The sequence below is a fragment of the Triplophysa dalaica genome, chromosome 1 (assembly GCF_015846415.1).
Source record: "Triplophysa dalaica isolate WHDGS20190420 chromosome 1, ASM1584641v1, whole genome shotgun sequence".
In the NCBI taxonomy this organism is placed as follows: Eukaryota; Metazoa; Chordata; class Actinopteri; order Cypriniformes; family Nemacheilidae; genus Triplophysa; species Triplophysa dalaica.
This window is the reverse complement of record NC_079542.1, coordinates 27,416,246-27,436,952: the sequence shown is the minus strand read 5'-3', so window position 1 is coordinate 27,436,952 and position 20,707 is coordinate 27,416,246. Positions and strand designations below refer to the sequence as shown.

General features: G+C 43.6%; 1 protein-coding gene across 3 annotated transcripts in view; it reads right to left on the bottom strand.

Moving 5' to 3' along the window:
- dock11 (dedicator of cytokinesis 11) overlaps window positions 1-20,707 on the bottom strand; it is a 96,908-nt gene that overhangs the window by 12,998 nt on the left and 63,203 nt on the right. For all 3 annotated transcript variants that reach the window (XR_008907364.1, XM_056755404.1, XM_056755488.1), the window contains 13 exons: window positions 19,470-19,583; window positions 18,568-18,640; window positions 18,399-18,472; window positions 18,194-18,308; window positions 10,755-10,821; window positions 10,225-10,272; window positions 9,877-10,019; window positions 7,223-7,338; window positions 6,969-7,106; window positions 5,211-5,393; window positions 4,202-4,315; window positions 3,610-3,825; window positions 189-246 (listed from right to left, as the gene is read on the bottom strand). Coding sequence is in view for 2 of the 3 variants with exons in the window: in XM_056755404.1 (XP_056611382.1) it covers window positions 189-246; window positions 3,610-3,825; window positions 4,202-4,315; window positions 5,211-5,393; window positions 6,969-7,106; window positions 7,223-7,338; window positions 9,877-10,019; window positions 10,225-10,272; window positions 10,755-10,821; window positions 18,194-18,308; window positions 18,399-18,472; window positions 18,568-18,640; window positions 19,470-19,583 (1,459 nt within the window). In the remaining variant the exon portion in view is untranslated. The remainder of the gene's footprint in view (window positions 1-188; window positions 247-3,609; window positions 3,826-4,201; window positions 4,316-5,210; window positions 5,394-6,968; window positions 7,107-7,222; window positions 7,339-9,876; window positions 10,020-10,224; window positions 10,273-10,754; window positions 10,822-18,193; window positions 18,309-18,398; window positions 18,473-18,567; window positions 18,641-19,469; window positions 19,584-20,707) is intronic.

Sequence of the window (20,707 nt, the reverse complement as noted above, 5' to 3'; positions counted from 1 at the left end):
AGCAATTTACATTGCATTGTATTATACATTTGTTTCTGACTATGTCCAATCCCCTGGGATCGAACCCATGACCTTGGCATTGCTAGTGCCGTACTCTAACCACTGAGCTACAGGAAAGCTGTGCAACAAGTCCTTAGACATACATCTGTAATGCTATTGAATAAAACAATGGGATTTTGTTAACTTACTTTTCCTGTGCAAATACTCTGCTACTAGTGCAGCAACATGAATGTTACACATAGCAGCCTGTGAAATAAACAAGAGACAATAAGGTTCAAATTACTAATACGATTATGTTCAAAAATTTTAAAGATGGCTGACTAAATAGAGTAAGACTAAATAGTAAGATCATTCTATAATACACATTCTATAATACAACTTGATTAAACAGATAATCTTCTATATTTGTATACAATTCAGCTATAATTTAAAAGAGCCAAAAGTTGCTGCTATATATATTATGGTATATTAGGCAAATATTCATGTAAACAGTTTCGGGCCAGTCTGTTTCTCTATACAAGACTATGAAATATTATAGGATGTCATCCAGGAAGTGACCATAAACCAATCCAGCTCCTGTTTTTCTTTATATGTGGTTTTCTTTTTTGAGGATAAATGCTTAGTTATATTACATTAAGAACCAAATACTCCTTACCTAAACATAGAGGGATAGAGGCAAAAAATTAAGCCAAATCATTAAATGGGCAAAGACGTGCAGCGATTTAGCATTCAGTCCCTTGTGACATATTTTAAAACTGTTTAAAAGTTATCATTAAACACTTCCCTGAAATTGAAGTTTTGCATACAAGGATAGATTTGACCCTGAATTCAGTTTGATCAAGTTGATTATAATGATTATAAATGCACACCATGCTTTGCATATACTGTATTAAAGGATAGTTCACTGGAATTTGAAAATTCTCTCATAATTTACACACTATCAGGACTTTTCAGATACCTTCACTTCATACAGACCAGCATGGTAAATTCAAATATGGTTTCAATTAAATTAAACCTTGTGAAAAAAAATCTTGGTTACGTATGTAACCTCAGTTCCCTGATGGAGGGAATGAGACGTTGTTTCGCTTACACAAAATAATGTGTAATTATTTCGGTAAGCGGTAAGCGAAACTTCCTTAATCAGGGATGCGCTGCAGAGGCCACCTCCTACCCGTGGGGAGGAATATGGTGGATATAGATATGGTCTCGTCCGTGGAGGAGAACGCATGGAACGTGCAGACTGAGTAGTTAACCGCGAGGTGGAGGTCCACCTGGGGAAGCTCATGGGTTACCTAGAGTGGGAACCATTCTCATGAGGATACATCAGACGGAACAGCCCACGGAGGGGGTGTTACAGCGTCCGGTAGCACTAGGTCCGGTTAGAGCTATCTGTGATATGTCATATGGTGTCCCGGCCTAAGGGGGAAGGCTGCTCTGTCCAGCCAACCTCCAGGGGGTGCTTGCTTAGTGATGGATGGAATGCCTGTTCTTAACCAGTGTTTGGTTAAGAAGGAAGGTTGGTTAGGTACCAGTTTCTTAGCCATGTGTTTGGGTAAGAAAAAAGGTAGATAGCACACTGACCCTCTTGGAGGGTGGGAAGGTGCTTTCGCAGGCATACGCACCCCCGGATGCCAGTCCTATATGTCGCCACGCAGGACGTGGGCTGACACCGGGTTTACGCGAAGGTTGTTAACCCTTGCGAAGGTGTTTGGGCGTAGCCCAACCCGCAGCTCTACAGATGTCTGCTAGAGAGGCGCTTCTGGCCAGTGCCCAGGTGGTGGCTATACCCCGTGTGGAGTAAGCCCTCACTGCCAGTGGGCATGGGAGATTCTGAGATCGGAATGCCATCGTAACGGCATCCACGACCCAGTGCGCCAGCCTCTGCTTGGATACAGCCTTCCCCTTCTGCTGTCCTCCAACACAGACAAGGAGCTGGTCAGAGCTACTGAAGCTCTGCGTGCGGTCCAGGACACAACACGGATGGGGTTGGGTCTTCCTCCCCGATGGGGAGCGCCTTCAAATCCACCACTTGGTCCCGGAAGGGAGAAGTGGGAACTTTGGGCACGTATCCGGGGACACAGAGAATGCTTGGAGGTCCCCTACCCTCTTGAAGGAAGCGATCACCAATAGGAGGGCCGTCTTACTCGTCAGGTGAGGAAGATCGGAACCTCCGAGGGGCTCTTGGACCCTCGTTAGGGTCCCAAGAGGGTATGGAGCGGAGGTGAGGTGGATTCCGCCCTCTCGCGCCCCTTCTGAACCTGGTGACCAGGTCGTGTTGCCCTAGAAACTTTCCATCAAAACTTTCAGTCGTGATGAGTGGCGATACCGACTACATACACATTCAGTGTGGAGGGGAGATGTTAGTCTCCAGTCTCGTAAGAAGGACAAAACAATCCTGATTGAGCACCTCAGTGGGTCTTTCTCGTTGAGAGAGACACCAGGACGAGAAGAGGCGCCGTCTAGAGCTGTGTAACCGCCTAGTAGATGGGGCCCTAACCTGGGTGATGGTCTCTGCGGTTAACGGGGAGTAGGCTAATCAGGATCTTCTCGTCCCGTCTAGAGACCAGACATGGGTGTTCCAGAGGTCTGATCTGGGATGCCAGAACGTGTCCTTCCCCTGAGAGAGCAGGTCCTCTGTCAGGGAAATGGTTCAGGGGGAGTCGCTGTCCAGAGCATCAACTCTGAAGCCAAGTGCGGTTAGACCAGTGCGGTGTAACCCATAACACTTGGTGCTCCTCTTCCCTGACCTTGCACAGTGTCACCGACAGAAAGGGAACATACATACAACAACTAGTCACAAGACATGTGATATTCCACCATATTGAATTTGTCTGACAGTTGTCTTGGATAAGCCATTTATCTATCACTACGTTTTTAAAAACATATTGTTCAGAAGATATTAACCCGGAGTCATTTGGGTTACTTTAATGATAGATAAACTGCTTTTTAATATAATTATTTGTGTTTAAAGGGGAGGTACCACAGTGGTTGGACATATGATGTAGTATTTCTGTGCTCGATACACTCCCCCAGCGTTCGTATAGGTTTTGGAAAAAACTTTTCTTAATCCCTTATTGGACAATTCTCCGAGAAAAGCATCATATACACGGTGGATATAATGTTGGATTTGAAGATAGTTTGAAACTGATAGATGGAGCGATCCCAGCGCTAAAAGATGCAGGTCATGAACCGCACACGGTAAGTGAACCTAAGTCAAATGTGTGTTTTGTTGGCAATCGGTGCGTACATGCATAAGGTAAACAACACTAATTTAAAGTGATTCAACAATAATGCAGGGATAATGCGATGATGTATTGTGTGCTTGTGCTGTAGTCCCAACCCCCCCAAATGCGTTCAGGGTTTGCCTATTTTCGGAAATAATCGTACACATCTATCTGTCTTTTATAAATGTGATGAAACTAAAGACGCATCGAAGATACGAAGTATTCAATACTACACTGCAATACTACTCTTTTGGTCCTCTAGATTATTATGAGATTAGCAGAAGCTGCGTGTGTTACATCTGCTTTAACTGAAAATAAAATAGTATGTGACATACCAATCAGAGAGCCAGCATCATCGTAAAAAAAGCTGTGTATTGAGTTGTACCTCAGAATAGTCTCCATTTTTGTTGTGAGCTCGCGCCATGCTGTCCAACCAGGTGCGTCGGAGCTCAGGAGTGCTGGCGTATGAACGGGCGAGACTGTACTGAAGGTCCAGCAGCATTTCTGGGTCTTTTTCGTGCTCACGCATCTGAGCGGTAGCCATCAGAACCGTACGGATTCGCATTGTAAGGCCTTTCACTTCAAAGGGAAATGTTGTTGTCTGAAGGTAAATGTGTGCATGGAACAAAAGCAACATGTGAATAAATGTATTGTCTTCAGCATGTTTTTCTCAATACTCACTCAAATGCAAGTTTATTGAATGTATTTATTAAACAGATATTTAAAAAGAGAGAGAGAATTAGGGCAGCCATTATGACAAATTGTAAATGCCAGTGAGTGCAATTTTTCAATGAAGACAATAATATTTGCCATAATGTCACGTATTCTGTCCAATGTGTAAGCTATACACGTTCTTGTTGTGTTGTTGGTTTCTTTCTTTTCTGGTAAATCTGCTTTGAAACTAAGCAACATTGTAAAAGAGAGCAATATAAATGAATCTGAATTGAATAAATGACCTCAGATCTTTCATACTGCACCTTCATGAGTTTATCACTGTTGGCAAAGTTGTTGATTATTGACAGAGACTCCTGAAAACGTGAGCTGCCTGTAAGCACCACATCAGCTATAAGTTGGCTCACAGCGATGATAATCTGATAAGGAGAAGGGAGGAAGAGACAAAAAAAGCAACATTCCAGAAACATTATTGAACATTTCAGGGATTTACAAATCAAAACTGTAAAAAACAAAAAACTATTGTATACATAAGAGCTAAAACATTTGTAACATAAAGTCATGCCCTGGGACATGTTGTGTGAAGTTTAAGTAAGTGAATGTGGAATGACCAGTCTCGCTGGCACCATAAAGGTTATCATAAACTCCACTTTTGATACTGGCATATTTTAAGACATTTAAAATCCTTCTTCTGTCAGCATACAAACATGCACAATTTTAAATGATCCAACTGTCAGATGTCTTAAAGATACTGCATGTCTGCTTCAGTCATTCTTTACTCAATCATATGCCTGTTCATCAACATGTTTAACATACTGTAGCAGGGTTAGAGCTTTCTTGAAAACACAGGTTGTTGACAAATAAACCGCACACTATGGCGTGATAGCAAATTTAGCAAAAAACTAACAATGAAGATAAATCTCTCTCATGCGATTTTAACTATAAATATCAGATAATAAATTATTAACAGTTTGTTTTCAAAATGTGTGCTGTAACACCCAAGGACACACAGTATTGTTTATTTGTCAACTACACCCATACAGATGCCACCAAATTCACTGCTACGAAGACAAAACAACATTCAATTTTAATAGCCAACAACTTTTCGGTTATTATTAAAGTTAACCACTACGCTACACCATTTCTACACACTGTCATTAACCACCATGTTACAAACAAAACCACATTACATGAAACACCTCCTCCACATTCCAGTACAGTAAGCGGTTGAGTAACACTTTGATGACTGCATAACCCTTAATCATTTCCTGGAAACTGAGACAGCAAAGGAATAATACAGAAGCCATTAAATACCTGTAGGTGCATGCGTAGGAAACATTTCTTCTTGGTGTACTCAAAATTGTTCCTCATGAGCAGATAAAGGAGGGCAGATGCTTCCCCACGCAGGACACTTAGTTTCGACATACAGCACTTCAGGACCTCATAGCACAGCAAACCACACAGTGTTATGCGACCCTTAAAGAGGGGAACCTGGAACTAAAACATACGGAGACACAAAATGACATAAAAATTTGGCACATCATGGAATGTTGGAAGCCTACACAAATTTATTACTAAACCATTCCCTGCTAAATTGCTGGTGATCACTAACAAGTGACATTTCTTTAGTCAACTGGTATGAAATCTTAACTCACACAGGTCTAAAGCTGGTACTTTTAGCATGGTTTGAAGATCTGTGGTCATTTGTTAAAGAGTAAGTAGCATATGATTTTAAGGTCCTACTTTGGTTTATGGAGTGTCCAACAACAAGTTTATGTACATAGAAGGTGCAAAAACACTATTATGTCAAAATTATAGGTAATTATTCTTACCTTACCTCTTGACTGACTCTCAAATGATTCGTTCCGCCATTCATCCGTCTAATCCCCTCCTATCCGCTAGCCTAGTGTCATGTGATTGGTCAAACGTGTTTGTAACAGCAAGGAGCGAGTGATGATAATGAGTGTCAGCTGCGCATTGCATGGGTATCCCATCTCTTCGGAGGAGATCGGAAGCATAAAAGGACGAGCGACTGGAGTGAACGACGAGAGAGGACCAGGCCTAGATTTTATGTTATGTTTGTGTGGCCGGCAGTCGACCGTGCGGGAGCTGCCGGCATTTTACTTTTGTTTTGTGGTTAGTTTTTTTAATTAAAGGTTTTTGAACATTCACCAGTTCCCGCCTCCTTCTTCCCATTCCTTGAATTAGTTACAGCGTTCAACATGTGTCGCAAATGGAATGCATACCATCATTGCTGGATTACGGTTTACAGGTTATATATTATTTACAGTGTAAAGATAGAGATGGCTGGGATTTTACCTTACCAGTTTGAGCCAGAGTCTGACGTAGAAACATCCGAAGACGATAGTAGATAATAGATAGACGATAATAGATTGAACACTTAAATTAGCCGGGTTCATAGATAGATAAAGAAACTCTAATACCCCAGAAATAACGGTACATGTTAAAGTTAGCGTTAAATGCATTAGCTAAACACAGATATAAGGTTCACAAATATTTCTTGAAGTTCAAACAAAAATAAATAGTCAAACTTACAGGTTGTGATTCGGTGGACCTAACAGGTCCAAATAAGGTTGGTATTTACCTCATTCAAGGATAGTCTTTTAACATTTCCTGCAGTGAAAAATCCTGTGGTTATACTCCTTTGGTGTCATTTGAAAATTAATTGTAACCATTGTTTCCTCAGAAGTTCTACCTTTGGTTGTTTAAATAAGACGCACTTAGTTTCACAACGTAGAACACAGGTTTTAAAGGGCACAGGCATCATGAACGAGCGATGTTTTGGGGGAGGAGAGAGTGAAGTTTTCGTGGCAGTCCCAGCAAAACGTAGGCGGTGACTATGTCTAGTGACGTAGATACGCGGCAATTAGAGACACGTCTCCTTTGCGTGATTCAGAGTCAACTCCCTTTTTAACAAGCCAATAACTTTGTTATTTATTCACCTTAGGACTTAAAACTTGGCAGAATTTCAAACACGGCAACATATCACACTGGATGAAATGTAATTTTCATGATCTAATGCTACTTACTCTTTAAACTTTCTGAAGTTACCTTAATAATGAAGGCTCGCAGGGAGGCAAAGATGTGTTTGATGGCTGCCTCCGACTGTCCAACTTTCAGTAAGGTGAGGTATGTGTCAAAGACTTTTGTCATTAGAGCATTGTGACCGTCACTTTCCAGCAGCTGATTCTGTCAGGATTATTTAGAATGTTAGGATCATGAACTGTTTGAATCAGTGAATCAGAATTCTAAAGTCCAAGAACTGGTGTTATTGTATCTTCTCCTATTGGTCATCTAACATCTACCTTAAAGCTCTGAGTGAAGAGTGAGAGCACGTCAAGCACAGTAAGACAGGCCTCTGTCGAAATATTTCCTTCAAGCAAAGCCTGGTGGTTGATCTCTGCTTCTGTGGGACACCCAACTGAAATGACATTAGTCCTTAATTTCATAACATCGATGTCCTTCAGAAACCATCTACGTCAAAAAAAATTTTTTTCAGGAAAAGGAACAAAACACTGTACTCTTAAACAATTAATGACCGTTCTTAATTATTTTATTGGTTAGATATTTGCAAACCCAGTGACAAACATAAAGGGTGACTAATAATAATGATTTATTGCAAAAAAATGATTTTTTTAATTGTATTACTACTCTTACCAATACTGCTTATCGGTCCGGTACTTTAAAGGTATTTTTATCAATTCTTATGGATATAAAAATAAGACCAAAAATAAAGAATTTATTAATAGAATTTACGCTGCTTTATTTTCTGCATTGTAATTTTATTTTATTTAGCTTGGACCGCAGCAGCATTAAAAGTGAGTTGGTTCATTGTAGCTGCAACTTAAACTTAAAATATGTGATGTCTATTTTCAAGGATAGATTTATGTTGTCTCATGTAAGTAAAGAAAGTAATTAATCAGCTCTCAATGTAATCAAATACCTTAAACTTTATTTTTCCTTAAGCAAGAATCAACTTGACGTTTTAAGCAAATTGTAAATTGAAATTACTTGTTAGCTTGAGTCAACTTAAAATTGTAAGGCATCAACTACTAGTATACTTGCACAGACAGGGAATTTGTTAAGATGACAGAACAAGATTTTGGTGAACAGATATAGACTAATTTGTATATATACAAATTTGCACATGTGTACATACAATTATTTACTGTCCATATTCCATAGAGGATGAAGGTAGAATCATGCATGAAACAAAGGTGAAAGGAAGAAAGAAAGAATCTAAAGACCATCAGAAATGATGTGCCCACTATAACTTTTTCCTTTGCCTAAATTGATTGTTATTAATTAAAAATTGCAATGGAGAGAGCAATAGTCTTTTATTTCATTAACATTTTAACTGTCAAATCTTACATACTTTAATACAGTTGGCTGAACGTCTATAAAAATCCCGTCCTTCAAAGATAAAAGCATAGCCCATTGAAAAGTCAGAACTGATGAGTAAGGTGCTGACGGAAGAGATGTGTTTTCAGCCGATTCTTAAAGATAGCTACAGAATCTGCTGATGTTGTAGCAGATCATTCCACAAATGTGAGACCAATCCAGAGACGGTATGTGAGAGTGATTTTTTCCCTTTTTGGGATTGCACTACAACACATTGTTTGTTTGACGAGCATATTATCTGGCGTTTACATAAGACTGCATTAGCGAATGATTAGCGGGGAGCCGAACCAGTGGTGGTCTTGAAGCCAAGAACAGAACCTTGAATTTGATGCAAGAGAATATATGGAACCAATGTAACTCAAGGCTAAAATACACTACAAGACTTTTGCCTAGATTTTCAGTCTGGACTTGTTGCAGAAAGTCTGTGCCAGTCTGTAGATGTGATCAGTTTCTATCTGGAAGTTTAAATAGTCTGTAAGTCCACAATGTTTAGTTTTTAAAAAATCTTTTCAGATTTTAAAAGTCTTGTAGTGTATTCCAGCCATTAATGAAGAGAGGAGTGACGTGTGCTCTCTTCGGTTCATTGTAGACCACTCAAGCTGGATTGTTGATATAATACAACATTTTTTGAAAATTATATTCCTATAACTTGATAGTGTAAACCCTATACAGATGTTTTTTAGCGTATAGTGCGGGCATTTGATGCAGTGCGAGAATGGTTTGAATATTTATGATAACATTAACTTTCACTTATGAATGCGCAGCTAAGGGAAAGAACAGGAAAATCATAATCCATCAATGCAATGTAAATTGCTTTGGATAAAAGCATATGCGTAAATGTAATGTAAATGTAAAGATGAAGATAAATATTTGGAAGAATGTAAGCAACTGAGATTTCTAGGGCATCATTCATTGAGTACCATAGTAGAAAAGAATATTGAATATGTTCTGTTAAACACAAAAGAAGATATCTTAGCCACTTTTGACTGCTTTTTTTGACTACCCCAGAAATCTCAGTTGATCCAAATTTCTTTCTTTGTATTCAACAGAACAAAGAACTTTACAGGTTTGAAACGGAAATTCTTGACAGAATTTTCATTTTTGGGCGGAGTATCCCTCTAATAAAATTTTAGTCTTACAATACACAGCAGGAAAATATACCTATTTGTGGAAAATTGTGAAAAATACGAAGCTGAAGTTAAAAAAGTGACTAATGTTTTCAATTTATTTTATATTAATATTCATTTATATTAATATTTTATTGGATAATTTAATTAAAACTACTGAATAGTTTAGTTTACTCAATAGAACTCAATTGATTCTTTGCAGAAATCAAGTATAAGTTAAGTTTTGGCCACATAACGCTTGTTTATGTCTATATATGATTTTGTTCTGGCAATGAGAATCAAAACCTGTGATGACAATTTAGAATAATGTTTCTATAGTATTATGTTGTATCATGCTTTATGTTTCCATAAGTTTCAATGCGTTACATTGTGTTTTGATTTTCGTTTGAATATGTATTGCACATTTATAATGGTAGAAGAACAGAAGTTACCCATGTTCAAAGTTAGCGAGGTGTCCATAGTGCTGAACTCCTGCAGCTTTGCTTGCATCTGGCTTCCTCGAGTTCGCATCACTGGCATGGTCTGAGATTTCCTCTCCGGATAAAAAAGTTTGGACACCCAGGGTTCCTGGTTACTAAACAAAACACACAGCAAAAAAAAGTGTTCACAGTAGCGCTAATCTTGACACCACTCCATATTTCAAAACAAAGGGTTGGAAGATCTGGCTTTGATGACATGATAACAGACAGTAGCGTGACATCTGTTGTTAATGTAAATAAAGGGCACTTTAACATTCTTAAATGGGAAACATGATATTGTTGAATCACTATCTAGCATACCGGTTAATGTTACGTTTACCCGCATAGCGGAACTGGATTATGCAGATCCTGTGGACGAGAAAAAAGTATCTATTACTTAACACATTAAAAAGCCATAAACACCCAAGAGGTAAATGTACATTTAGCAAGCAAATTACAAAATGTTTTGAGCTGGAAAATATGAAGTGTGTCAGAATGCATTGTAGATATGTAATTCACTCTCGTTGATGCTTCTCGGGACGCCAAAGTAAGAGTCATAATGCTAAATAGCTTTTTCTTACATGGCAACAGTCTGAAGTTTTTTTGAACTGTTAATATGTGTATACAAAGCCACAAACACATACAGTGTAAGAGCCAGACTTGAGAACTAAGGAGCGATACAACCACAGTAATGTAAGAATGCATGAAAAGTGTCGAACTAAGCACATGGAATGTCGTATCTGTGAATGTTAAGGTGTGCCAGACTCATAGTGTTTGAATAGGTTGATTGGACACACACTACTGTAGAACAAAAAGGTAAAACAAGGCCAACTGTGACATGAGTAACTCACTCTAGAAGACTGAGGAAGTTCATGATGTCTTGAGCATTGATTCTTGACCAGTAGGCAATCAGAGTCTCTACAGGAAGACATTGAGTAAGACAAAATAATAATTAATGCATAATGACATTCTCAAGAGTTTTTCAGAAAGAACTGTTTCCATAATGTCAAAACCACTAACCAACAGGGTTCCCACATTGAGTTACCAGTGAATGTAAAGTACCAAGACTTAAATTTTTTAGAATTCTAGTAATTTTGACTTTATTCTTGAAATATTATGTAAGCTGTGACTTGCCGGCCATATTAACTTTAACCCTTAGAAAGGACTTTAGTCTTTTAAAAAGGTTCATCTTAAATTTTTTTACTTTACATTACTTTTCTCATTTCAAACCTGTAAGAGTTTCTTTCTTCTGCAGAACACAAAGGAAGACATTTTGAAGAATATTGTTAACCGAACAAAGGCGGTACACATTGACCTCTATTGTCCAATGAGTAAGTCAATGAGAACGTCTTGGTTACGTATGTAACCTCAGTTCCCTGATGGAGGGAACGAGACGTTGTGTCGAGAACGACAGATGGGGTTCGCCCTTGAGAACCAATCAACTCTGACTACTATAGAAAAGGCCAATGAAATTTGGCGAATGCAATTTGCATGCCGGGCTCCGCCCCCAGAAATCCGGTATAAAAGGAGGCCGGCGTGCAGCATTCACTTACCTTTGTTCTGAAGAGCCTGAGACCTCTCAAACTGCAGCAGAATACGATACGTGTTCGTGGCATAAGGGACACAACGTCTCGTTCCCTCCATCAGGGAACTGAGGTTACATACGTAACCAAGACGTTCCCTTTCTGTCGGTCTCTCGACGTTGTGTCGAGAACGATAGATGGGGTTGCCTATGGAAAACGCCACAACGCTGTATCGCGTCACAATCTCTAGCGAAGCGACGGTAACAAGCCTGGGCGTGTCATCTCGAAGCTTTCGTGAGACTGTAACCTTCCAGTGTGGTGGTCGGGGGGTTCCAGAGCGTTCTTGGAGAAAGATGGGTACAGCCCTGACCGGTAACTTTCACGGACGGGGCCTTAGCTCTCTATAGGCGAGAGGCCGTCCAGATCAGTTTACACCGGGTAAGCGCGACTCTTAATCAGAGAAGCGCTACAGAGGCCACCTCCTACCCGTGGGGAGGAATATGGTGGATATAGGTATGGTCTCGTCCTTGGAGGAGAACGCATGGAACGTGCGGACTGAGTAGTTAACCGCGAGGTGGAGGCCCACCTGGGGAAGCTCATGGGTTACCAGGAGTGGGAACCATTCTCATGAGGATACATCAGACGGAACAGCCCACGGAGGGGGTGTTACAGACGTCCGGTAGCACTAGGTCCGGTTAGAGCTATCTGTGATAGCTCACATGGTATCCCGGCCTAAGGGGGAAGGCTGCTCTGCCCAGCCAGCCCCCAGGGGGTGCTTGTTTGGTGATGGATGGAATGCCTATTCTTAACCAGTGTCTGGGTAAGAAGGGAGGCTGGTGAGGTACCAGTTTCTTAGCGATGTGTTCGGGTAAGAAGAAAAGGTAAAAAGCACACTGACCCAACCTGTTAGAGGGTGGAAAGGTGCTTTCGCAGGCATACGCCCCCCCGGATGCCAGTCCTACATGTCGCCACGCAGGACGTGGGCTGACACCGGATTTACGCGAAGGTTGTTAACCCTTGCGAAGGTGTTTGGACATAGCCCAACCCGCAGCTCTACAAATGTCTGCTAGAGAGGCGCTTCTGCCAGTGTCCAGGAGGTGGCTAAACTCCGTGTGGAGTGAGCCCTCACTGCCAATGGGCATGGGAGATTCTGAGATCGGAATGCCGTCGTAACGGCGTCCACGACCCAGTGCGCCAGCCTCTGTTTGGAGACAGCCTTCCCCTTCTGCTGTCCTCCAACAGACACGGAGCTGGTCAGAGCTTCAGAGCTCTGCGTGCGGTCCAGTACGTACTGGACACAACACTAATCGGGTTGGGTCTTCCTCCCCTATGGGGAGCGCCTGCAAGTTCACCACTTGGCCCCGGAGGGAGTAGTGGGAACTTCTTGGGCACGCATCCGGGCCTGGGTCTCAAGATAACGTGAGAGTTTCCATGGCCGAGTTTAAGGCAATCCAGGGACACGGAGGATGCTCGGTGGTCCCCTACCCTCTTGAAGGAAGTGAGCGCCGTCAGGAGGGCCGTCTTACTCTATGAGGAAGATCGGAACCTCCGAGGGGCTCTTTGGGGGGCCCTGAGGCTCCCCAGGACCACTTAGGGTCCCAAGAGGGTATGGAGCGGAGATGAGGCGGATTCCGCCCTCTCGCTGCTTAGGAACCTGGTGACCAGGTCGTGTTGCCCTAGAAACTTTCCACCGACTGAGTCGTGATGAGTGGCAATAGCGACTACATACACTTTCAGTGTGGAAGGGAGATGTTAGTCTCCAGTCTCGTGAGAAGGGGAACACAATCCTGATCAAGCACCTCAGTGGGTCTTTCTCGTTGAGAAAGACACCAGGACGAGAAGAGGCACCGTCTAGAGGCGTGTAACCGCCTAGTAGATGGGGCCCTAGCCTGGGTGATGGTCTCAGCCGTATAGGGGGAGTAGCCATCTTAGGATCTTCTCGTCACGTCTAGAGACCAGACATGGGTGTTCCAGAGGTCTGATCTGGGATGCCAGAACGTGCCCTTCCCCTGAGAGAGCAGGTCCTCTGTCAGGGGAATGGTTCAGGGGGAGTCGCTGTCCAGAGCATCGGCTCTGAGGCCAAGTGCGGTTAGACCGGTGTGGTGTAACCAATAACACTTGGTGCTCCTGCTCCCTGACCTTGCACAGAGTCTGTACAAGAAGGCTCCTGGGGGGGGAAGGTGTGCTTCCGCCCATCCCGCGGCCAGCTGTGCGCAAGGATATCCGTGCCGAGGGCAGGGACTATCAAGCGGGCAAATGGTGGTGTTACGGGAGGTGAACAGGTTTTACCTGGGCCTACCCGAACAGCCTCCAAATGAGCTGGACTGCACGGGGGTGGAGTCGCCACTCTCCACGAGGCATAAACTGGCGAGAAAGCACGTCGGCTGTCTAGTTCAGTTTGCCCGGGGTGTGTGGCCTGCAGGGAACGAGTCACCTGTTGACTCCACCGGAGGTGGCGTCGAGCAAGTTGTGTTTAGCTGCTGTGTGCGAACGCCACCCTGACGATCTGTATTCGCTACAGCTATAGTGCTGTCCTCGGAACAGCACGTGAATGTCTCGCACGAGGCCGTAGCCTGCTCAGTGCAAGTAGCATAGCCCACAACTCTTGGCAATTGATATGCCAGCGCAGGCGGGGGTTCGTCCAACACCCCACCTGCGTGCCCGTTGCACACTACACCGCACCCCTGCAGGGAGACTTCAGTCGTCACCACGACCTGCCTCATAACCTGCTCAGAGGGACCTGAGTCCGTCGAAAAAGTCATAAAGACTAGGGGTTATGGTGCGTCGGCAGCAGGGCGGCATCACCATGCGCCTGCTGCCGGTGTGCCACGCTCTCCTCGGAACTCGACTCTGAAACCAGTGTTGGAGCGGTGTCATGTGCATCAACTCGAGGGGTATTAACCCGCGAGGACGCCATGTGTCCCAGGAGCCTCTGAATTGTTTCAGGGGGACCGCTGTCTGCCTAAAATGTTCATTTCAGACAGTTCAACACTGGTTGGGCACAACTGCGGACAGGTGTGCCGACATGGTGACAGAGTTGAGTTCCATACCGAGAAAGAGGATGCTCTGCACTGGGGAGAGCTTGCCCCTCTCTTGGTTGACCTGGAGTCCCAATCGACCTAGGTGCCGGAGCACCAGGTCCCTTTGTGTACATAACAGATCTCGCGAGTGTGCCAAGATAGGCCAGTCGCTGAGATAGTTTAGTACCCGCTCGCCTTCCTCCTCTCAGGGAGAAAGGGCGGTCAGGGACAGACCGAAAGGGAGGACTCTGTACTGATATGCCCGCCTCTCGCACGCGAACCGTGGGAACGGCCGGTGTCGAGGAGGATCGAGACATGAAAGTAAGCGTCCTTCAGGTCGTTTGCCACAAACCAATCCTGACACCTCATAGATGTCAGGACGCGCCTCTGTGTGAGCACCCTGAATGGCAGCTTGTGAAGGTGCTCTGTTCAGGGTACGCAGCCTTTGGGGGCAACCCGCCGTCTTTCTTGGGAACGATGAAGTGCGGGTGGTGACCCACTGAACATCTTGGTTTTGAGGGACGAACTCGATGCCTGTTTTGCCAGAAGGGTGGTGACCTCTACCCGAAGTACGGATGCGTCCCTGCCTCTGACAGAGGGAGAGATGATGCCCCGAAACTTGGGTGAGTCTCTGGCGAACTGGATCGAGTAACCAAGACGGACCGCCCTCATTAGCCAGCGAGACAGTGTGGGCAGCTCTCGAGCTCCCAGGGACTGTGACAGGGTGACCAAGGGGACGGTCTGCTTCATCATTCCCACGGGGGGTGGTTCGTCGGCTGGCGGAGCTAACCATGTCGTTGGGAGTCCCCGGAGGGAAGGTTTGCTCCGCCTACTTACCTGCCTGGCGGGACAACGGCACGCACTGTCGGTTTGAGAGTGGTGACGGCTGTCGTATGTGTACGACCTCACGCCTCGCCAGGGTGTGAGGTCGGTTCGCCGAGCACAGTCCAGTGGAGTGTGCGATCGGCTGCAAGTAAACCCGGGGAGAACAGAAAACTCAGTGAGTAAGTGGGCGCCAAGCCCTAACAAGGGCCCGGCTTTGGTGACGAGGCAGGAGTCGTCCCGTACCGACCGATCAGAGCCGTGGCTGTGAAGGTTCGGGCCCGATGTTGTTCTCCCTGGGGTCTTCCCGTCAGTGTCCCTTCTCGCGAGGAGGTTGCTGACGGGGTGGAGGTTTCCCCCTCGACCTCTGCTTCCGGGGTGCCGCCTGTGGGGGCACAGGAACCGGAGCCGATGTCGAAAGGGTCCTGGGTTGCAGGGAAGCAGACGTCACGTGAGATCTCGGAGGCCTGTAGGCGGCCGAGTCGCGGCGTGAAAAAAAAATGTGGTTAATTGCCACTGTCTGCTTCGCCGTCAAAAAACTGCTGAGCGCAGTCCTCGACGGTGTTACCAACAACCCACCCTGCGAGATGAGTGCATCAAGAAAGCGGACTTCCTTGCTGTCACTCTTCTGCACAAGGTATAGCCGGGGGTGTCTCTCCTGGACCACTACCGTGGACATCGTCCGACCCAGGGTCCGTGCCGCCGCCTTAGTCGCCCGTAGAGCGCTGTCAGCGGTGGCACGGAGATCCTGCATTATACCCGGGTCGGCCTTACCCTCGTGGAGCCCTCTCAACGCCCTGGCCTGGCAGACCTGCAGGATGGCCAAGGCATAGAGAGAGGAGGCAGCCTGGCCCGCAACATCGCAAGCTTTCGACACCAGTGATGCCGAAGTCTTACGTGCTTTGGACGGTAGGAGTGGTCGATCCCCCCCCAGGTGGTAGCCGTCCGCGGCACAGGTGCACCGCAGGCGGACGTTCCACCCGGGGGATCTCGACGCAGTCCTTGGCTGCCTCACCATCGAGGGAAGTAAGGGAGCCAGAGCTGGTTTCACTGGAACGGTCCGTGAGTGGAGCGTTCCAAGTTTTACACAGCTCCTCATGCACCTCCGGGAAAAACATGGCACCCGGGGTGGGCGCGGTTTGCACCGCGCACCGACCTCGGGAACCACGTATCCCCGGGTTAGCACGGATGACATCACTTCTGCTTCCTCCTGAACTCGACCGCTGGGGGTGGAGTTTGGATTCGGCAGAGTCGGATGCCAGTCTCCCTCCGATGCTGCGAGCGACATCTCATCTACGTCACACATCGTTTCCGAGTGTGTGCGTGAGGATCCGGACGGTATGCCACCGCCGGTTGGGGAACGTTCAGAAGAGCGAATCGGGGTGCGATCGGCCCGTGAGCACTTGGCTGGCGGGTTTACGTTCGCAGAGTTCCCCATATCACTAACGCTGCTAACGTGGGTGGTCATCGGGGCCGTAGCCACAGATGTCACAGCCCGGGTAGCAGACGAAATGGTGGCTGGTTCCCGTAGGAAGACAGCCACCCGTGACCGCAACTTCTGAATGACAATCTGCCCGCAGTGCAGGCAGATGTGTCAACGAACGCTGCTTCAGTGTGCTGGACGCCCAGACACCTAATGCAGCGATCGTGTCCATCCCCCTCCTCGATGAGGGTGCCGCACCCAAGAGAACAGCGGGACATGCCGCGCTGGAGAATGCTCAGTCAGTCCTGAAAAGGACTTTTAGAAAAAATCTCTAACACCTCCGGAACCGGCGAGATGCCCAGGGGAAGGTCGCTGCAGGAAGGGACGATCCGCTGTAACTGTCGTAGCACCAGCGTGTAGTTGTAGAGGATTGAATCCTGAGTTGTACTCATGAGCGATGGCTCTGAAGAACAAAAGGTAAGTGAATGCTGCACGCCGGCCTCCTTTTATACCGGATTTCCGGGGGCGGAGCCCGGCATGCAAATTGCATTCGCCAAATTTCATTGGCCTTTTCTATAGTAGTCAGAGTTGATTGGTTCTCAAGGGCGAACCCCATCTGTCGTTCTCGACACAACGTCGAGAGACCGACAGAAAGGGAACCAGTGTTGTTCGGTTAACAATATTCTTCAAAATTCTTCAAAATATGTTCTTTTGTGTGCATACAGGTTTAAAAAAAAACAGAATATGAGAACCCTGTTTTCATTTTTAGTTTGAACTATCTTTTAAAATAATTTTCAGCAAGTAATGACACTCCCATAGACCTCCAGAAGTAACTTGTGCCATGGAGGGCTCTATAGTTCCAAACATTTCAGTGTTTCCCTCACACATTCGCTGCGAAGGTGATCATATACATCTCGATCAAACTGGACTTTAATTATGAGGATGTTTATGAAAATATGTGTTGTTAAATGATTTTCTGTGAAGACTCCTCATTAAATAAAAATGTTTTCTGGCCTCTCCCTGTATAAATTATATAATAAAATGTCTTACTGACACCAGTTGGTTGCCTTGTTCACTTTTCAATATTCTTTGCAGTGAAATTACTTTCAATCATTGATAATTTATTGATAAACTGCATTTTGTCCTAAAATAATCCAACATTGGTATGTACTGATGATCATAGAAGCGTGAGAAAAATATGCATGCATGCTGTTAATGTATTCTACATTATGCATTCTTCCTAGTCAAATTTAACACACAAAACTTATTAATACTGTCTCTTACAACACTCATCAGACAACTATTGAAAGTTTGGATCAATCTGGAGCTTCATGAACCACTTGACCAGATCAAAGTATGTCTGTTTTCTACCCTCTCTGGTTGCAAGTAAAACCCTTAACTCCAAGTTTGAGCTAAAGTAAAAGTGATGCTGGCTGTAAACAAACATGTGTTACTTTGGGATCATGATGTTAAAAGGCTACATGTCATTAGAGCGTGCTTACCATCTGACAAAGTTCTTATGACATGCAGGAAACACAAAAGCAGCCCTCTGATCTCATACTGCCCCAGATGGCCAACGGCAGGCAGAGAGCTCACTGCAGAGCCACGCCTGTGTAACTAAGCAAATGTGAAAAAATATGATCATGTGTGTTTTAAGTGATGTTATCTAGTACATCTGTAATGAACTCAATAAGGACTCTGTTTTACCCCATTAATGTCTGGTGTACCGGGATCCCCATAGATGGATCTCCTCACCTGTCCATTTTTAGTGATAGCACTATCTGTTGAACACACACACATATACACAAATATACTGTACATAATGAATGAGTGTATTAGACTGCAATTTATTTTGCCTAAAACTTTTAATACTCACTAGGTTCCTTATCAATAATGGCGCTGCTTCTGCGGCTGTTCACTGAACCAGCCAAGGATAAATCATCCAGGTACTAGAGGATCATGGAACACAAACAGGAAGTAGTTATCTGGCTTTGTTTTAACAATGTGCAAGGTTAAAGTTTTCACTAGGACATTGTATTATTGGCATGTCCAAATTATTTAACAGTGCAAAATAATAATACAGTTAAAATCAATAAAGCACAAATGATTTTACAAAATTACACATGCAACCATCAACAGCTGTCACACAGAAAGTTTTCGTTGTCCCTTTGCCACATTGAAGGCATTAGGTAAGGATGTATCACAGTCAAATTATATTCTTAATATATATATACATACTGTATATACACTGTATATTCAAATTCTCAAATTTCATGACAGATATCAGACAGACTTTTGAAAGTACAGTCAGAGGTGTAGATGAATAATATTAAACTAGTTTATATTTTCTTAACTTCTTCGATTTGTCTTTTTCTGTTTGGTTTAACATATAAGAAGCATTTCAATAAAATGTTGATTTTTGATAGGGCTGTCAAGCGATTAATTGCGATTAATCGCATTCAGAAAAAGTTTGTGTTTACAAAATATATGCTTGTGTAGTGTGCATATTAATTGTGTATCTATGAACACACACATACATGCATATATTTAAGAAAAAAAAAAACTTTTATATAGATTATTGGTAAATATAAACAAATACATGTAACTATTTTCTTAACAGGTTTACATATATGTGTGTGTGTTTATAAATCCAAACTTATATAGGCACAGTACAAAGACATACAGTATTCTATGTAAACGCAAACATTTATTCTGGATGCAATTAATCGTTTGACAGCCATCATTTTTGAATGCGAGTCATTATAGATTCCGGATTACCAGAATGCCAAGGCCATTTCTGCTGATTTGCTTGGGGCTGTTCATCTGACTGAGGTTCTGGTACAGCAGCTCAAATAACGGCAGGTATAGCAGACAAATACGGGCCTGCTGGTTCTGAAATGAGGTGATGAGATAATGAAAGTTTAATGAGTCATTATATTACATCCGAACTGCATGAATGCAACAGAATATAATCAACTGCAGATTGAATCCAAATGAGCAAAGCAAAAGTACATAATGTACAGCTATTATAATTTTTTAGTGTGTTTATAACTGTGTATAACAAAGCTTGTCCTCTATTGCAAGCTGATGCTTATTGGCCAAAAGGAGTCCACCGCTCCTAGATAAGGTGAAAGGTCTTGAAAGTCCATTAGATAAATTCTTTACCCATTTTACTGTCCGCAATCTAAAACATGCATAAACAGTAATACAAAGCTTCTTCTCAATAAACAGCACAATGTGAGGTATCAGTTTTGTCCACTGCACAAACATTGTGTGATAAGTTAGGTGATTGCGCTGGTCAAAGCAAACAGAGATGATAATAGCTTCTCAAGAAATGTGATCATGAGCCAGAAAGCTGTGTCCTTTGCCAACAATCTGGAACTCTTCATCTGGACACACTGAATAAAGAATTTGCATACCAGACAGTGAGGCCTGTCTGAGGTGAATGCAAACACAGCGTTCATCAGGTATTCATTCAGTTATTATTATGTTGGAAATAGACATAACATGAGGTTTTCCTTGTTTTATTCTTTGTCACCCTGCTCTTAAAAACAAACGCAAATGTAAAAATGAAAATATACCCAAATTTGATGTCTACCTACTTACACATTTGGGTCCATTTTGAATAGTTTCTTGAGTAATACTTAAACTTAAATACTGCTAAAATAATTTTTGTGAATGCTGTACAGAAATGTTTACTGTAGGTACATTAATGCTGCTTATATCAAGGAAATATGATTGCTATCTTATAATATCTTAAAGTGATAGTTCACCAATTTTTTTTATTCTGTCATCTTTTGGTCACCTGATTGTCATTTAAAATAAGATATTTTGAAGAAAGTTGGTAACCAAACAGTGACGGCAACCATTCACTTGCATTGGTTTTGTGTCCAAACAATAGAAGTATATGGGTGCCATTGTAGTTTGTTTACAAACGTTCTGCAAAATATCTTCTTTTGTGTTCTGCGGAAGAAAGTAGTTCATGTAGGTTTGAAATGACAAGAGGGTAAGTGAAT